The sequence below is a fragment of the Eurosta solidaginis genome, chromosome 3 (genome assembly GCF_040869045.1).
Source record: "Eurosta solidaginis isolate ZX-2024a chromosome 3, ASM4086904v1, whole genome shotgun sequence".
Classification (NCBI taxonomy): Eukaryota; Metazoa; Arthropoda; class Insecta; order Diptera; family Tephritidae; genus Eurosta; species Eurosta solidaginis.
In genome coordinates, this window is record NC_090321.1 from 20575758 (window position 1) to 20579491 (window position 3734).

The following is a 3734-nucleotide window of genomic DNA, read 5'->3' on the forward strand; positions in this document are numbered from 1 at the left end:
CTATTTTTAGTAATTGGTTGGCATGTAAATAATTACAGTGTAAGTGGTGATAACTACTTCTACTATGAATGTCAATTTTACTTTCATGTTAAGAGAACAGGAAATCATCACTGCTTTCCATACATGCATTTTTCCGCATAACGAGTTGCAATTAGTAAGTAACTTACTAATTAAATATTTTGGCATATAAAAGAATGCAGATTTTTAGTTGCAATATTAGTTGAAAAGTTACTTTCGACATAAACATCCTGCAAAGAGAGTAGTGCAAAGATGCATTTAAGTGAGTTTGGTTGTTTTTCTTATACATTTTAATTTCTCCATATGCTCTCTATTAATTAAGTAATTTTTAATATTACAGCTAATTTGGTACTGCTAGTCTTTGCTGCGCTAGCAACAGAAACATACGCACGGGTTGAAAAGCCTGACTGTTCATTATATAGCAGAGACACAGCATTGCCCGATGATAGTAATGAACATGCTTATTATATTTGCAAAGGACGTGTGGCAAAATGGCGTTTATGTAAAAAAGGATTGATATTTGATGCAGATGTAAAGACTTGCATGTATCCTCAATTGGTTGGACATAATTCGCATAAAGCCGATGATGATTACGATGATTCATTTGAATTCGGACATCAACGTGAGGCTGCAAATAAGGACGAGCCATATGGTTGCAAGGACGAAATTCCCGAGCTTACCACTTGCATTACAACAACCTGTAAAACACCAAGAACAACATGTAAAACACCAACTACAACCTGTACAATGCCAAAAACAAAAACAACAACCTGTACAACAACAACAACTCCGAAAACAAAGACAACAACATGTACAACATCAACAAGAAACCCAACGGCCTGCACAACACCAACGACACCCTGCACAACACCAATAAAACCGGAAACAGAGACAACAACTTGTACCACACCAACAACAACGTTTACAACACCAACAACAACGTTTACAACAACAACGTTTACAACACCAACAACAACGTTTGCAACATCAAAAACAACGAACACAACACCAACAACAACGTTTACAACATCAAAAACAACGAACACAACACCAACAACAACTTTTACAACTCCAACAACTTTAACAACTTCAACAACAACTTTTACAACTCCTACAACAGAAATAACAACCTACACAACACCAAATATAGTGACAACACCGAAAACTAAGACCACAATCAGTACAACACCAACGACAACCTGCACAACACCAACAACAACGTGTACAACACCAACAACACCCTGTACAACAACACCTTGTAAAACAACACCTTGCACAACAACACCGTGTACAACCACATCCTGTACAACAACACCTTGTAAAACAACACCCTGCACAACTCCTCCTTGTAAAACGGTAGCACCACTGCGCCATCATTATTATGATGATGATGATGACCATGTACACGAAATACGCGTGAAAAAATCTTCCAAAGATTGTGCTGATTTACCCGATGGCACATTTCTCGTTGATCGAAAACTATGTAAACGCTTCTATGTATGTCTCAATGGAAAGGTAAAGCCACGAAATTGTCTACCCGGTTCTTGGTTTGATCGTGATTTAGAAGAATGTAGACCACGTCGTGAAGTAACAAATTGCAAAAGAACGAGATGGTAAAATATTTACCCCTATCACAATACGATCTATTTCCGCCCTAAGAGACTATCGATACGAAAAGGCGAGCTCACCTAATTGTTAGTAGACAAAACGGTTATATGGAGCGTTGAGCAACCATAACTTTGGTCAAAAATAGATAATCGTGATAGAGCTAATTATTGAATGATAACAAATTGCAATAAAAAGGTTATGATATTGAAAATATTATAACGATGTCAATGTGATAAAATTTGCTGCATTGTCTACTGATATCTTAGTAATATTTCTAGTTTTTATCGGATCGCTATGTATTTATTTGAATATCACACTTGTATGTCTTATCTTGCTTATCTTTGTTTATGTTAACGGATCATATTATAATCAAAGCATTCCAAAAATCCAAAGACTTGGTATATATTTATTTTGAATATGTGGAATAGACTAGCGAAATAGCTTCTAAGCATACTCGGCTGTATTTCAACGAAGCCCTCCTGATACTGGGCCGCCTTTGGAAGTAACGTTGGCCTTTCCACAGTACGGAGTGCTGCTGTGACGGAAGGTTTTGGAGCTGCGGAGCGTACCGGATCTGTATCCGGCAAAGGACCACTACATCGATAACACTCCCCAAAGCCTTCGGGGAGTAACCTTATCGCTACAACAACATACAACTAAGTGGTGTGGGAAATTCATGCAGGAAGAAAGAAAAAAGAAGAAAACAAGTTAACTCTTAAAATATTAAGAAAACTTTGATTTAATAAAAAAGATAAGAGTGAGTCAAGTAAGGTCTTATTTAAGGTATATTGTTACTAACGATTTTCTAAGGGCTAGCGCGTATAGCGTTCGGAAATCTTAGTTCGCGGCTTGACAACCCGTCAAAACGGGTTTCTGGCTAATTTCGGAACCATATTATAAGACCTATGCAGGTCTTGGCGTACGTTCACAGTCCGTTAACATTAAGTTGTGATGCAGGTTCGGTTGCGATCAGCCTAATTAACGCAAATGCGGTTTCGAACGTAGTCCCGATAAGAAACAGCGCCAACATTTACGTGGCTTCCCTGCGTTCGCATCAAAAACCACGACATTCAAGATGATTGTATATTCAAGGTGACTGTACTTTCGGACTAAGATAGTGGCTTCAAAAGGGGGCGGAATTACAAAAGTGATGAATCAACCGAAACAACAACAAACAGCACAAAAGTTTTCGCGCTTCAGAAGCGCTTGGCCCATCGGGCATAGATGAAAATATTTCGTCGCTCACGCGGACAAAACCGAAGTGAGCAGAGCATAAGTGTGTGCTAGGAGCGTATCCAGCTGCTTCAAAAGCAAGGGGAACTGCCTTTTTGACCTTAAACAGGCATTCCTACATTAAGTGAACTTATTAAGAAGGCAGGAGCATACCTTCAAAATTCGCAGGCACCAGCAGGGAATAAAGGCTCTGTGGCACTCTTAAAAAATATGGAATTGGATTGATTTTTTTAAGAGCTTAAATATATAAATGCGGAAAGTAAGCGCTTGGGCTTAGTAAGGTATCGTATGTAAAATAAGCTCTGGAGGTGACAAGTTCAATCAAATTCCATCTTTTTTAAGAGTTGCCATTAATGGAGCTGAGGATGGAAGCTCCATACCCCTGTGAAAGACACCTAGAAGGAACTAGGGGAATTGAAACAAGGTAGTCAAGCCAACTACCTCATCAAAGGCGCACGAAAAAACAAAACAGGTCGAATGGAAGAAAGGCTCTACAGGCCAAAAGTGTTGAAAGGTAACCAAACCCAAAAATCTGAATAAGAAGAACATTATTGAAGCAAGATCTGACGAAATCATTATTTTTAAGGCTGTATATGCTACGTATGCCGATATTTTGGGCAAAGTGGGGATTTACGATTAATTAAAATCTCTTTTTTGTAGAAGAACGGCAAAACCTAATTTGATACTTTAACTAAAAAGATCTTCATGCTTTAAACCGGAAAATTCCTGTAGAACTGTATGCCTGGAAAACGCTACTGTGTTCTGGTAATCTGGAAATCTCAGTTTTCGATCCGAACTGAGTCTCCTTACAGCTGAGGTTGCCTGGACTGTACGAAAGCCCTTTTTAGCCAAGGCGTAACTAAATTATTCATACT

The 3734-nt window shown here is 38.5% G+C and overlaps 1 protein-coding gene across 2 annotated transcripts; it reads left to right on the forward strand.

Annotated features, from left to right (window-relative positions):
- The first annotated feature begins 227 nt into the window (after window positions 1-227).
- LOC137246278 (salivary glue protein Sgs-3-like) lies at window positions 228-2018 on the forward strand. Of its 2 annotated transcripts, none has more exons than XM_067777388.1 (2): window positions 228-280; window positions 359-2018. In XM_067777388.1, the coding sequence occupies exons 1-2, from the start codon at window positions 271-273 to the stop codon at window positions 1633-1635; spliced, it is 1287 nt and encodes a 428-aa protein (XP_067633489.1). In that variant the 5' UTR covers window positions 228-270; the 3' UTR covers window positions 1636-2018. The 2 variants fall into 2 exon arrangements, with proteins under 2 accessions (XP_067633489.1, XP_067633488.1); XM_067777387.1 differs by having other exon boundaries at window positions 229-280; window positions 341-2018.
- The last annotated feature ends 1716 nt before the right edge of the window (window positions 2019-3734 follow it).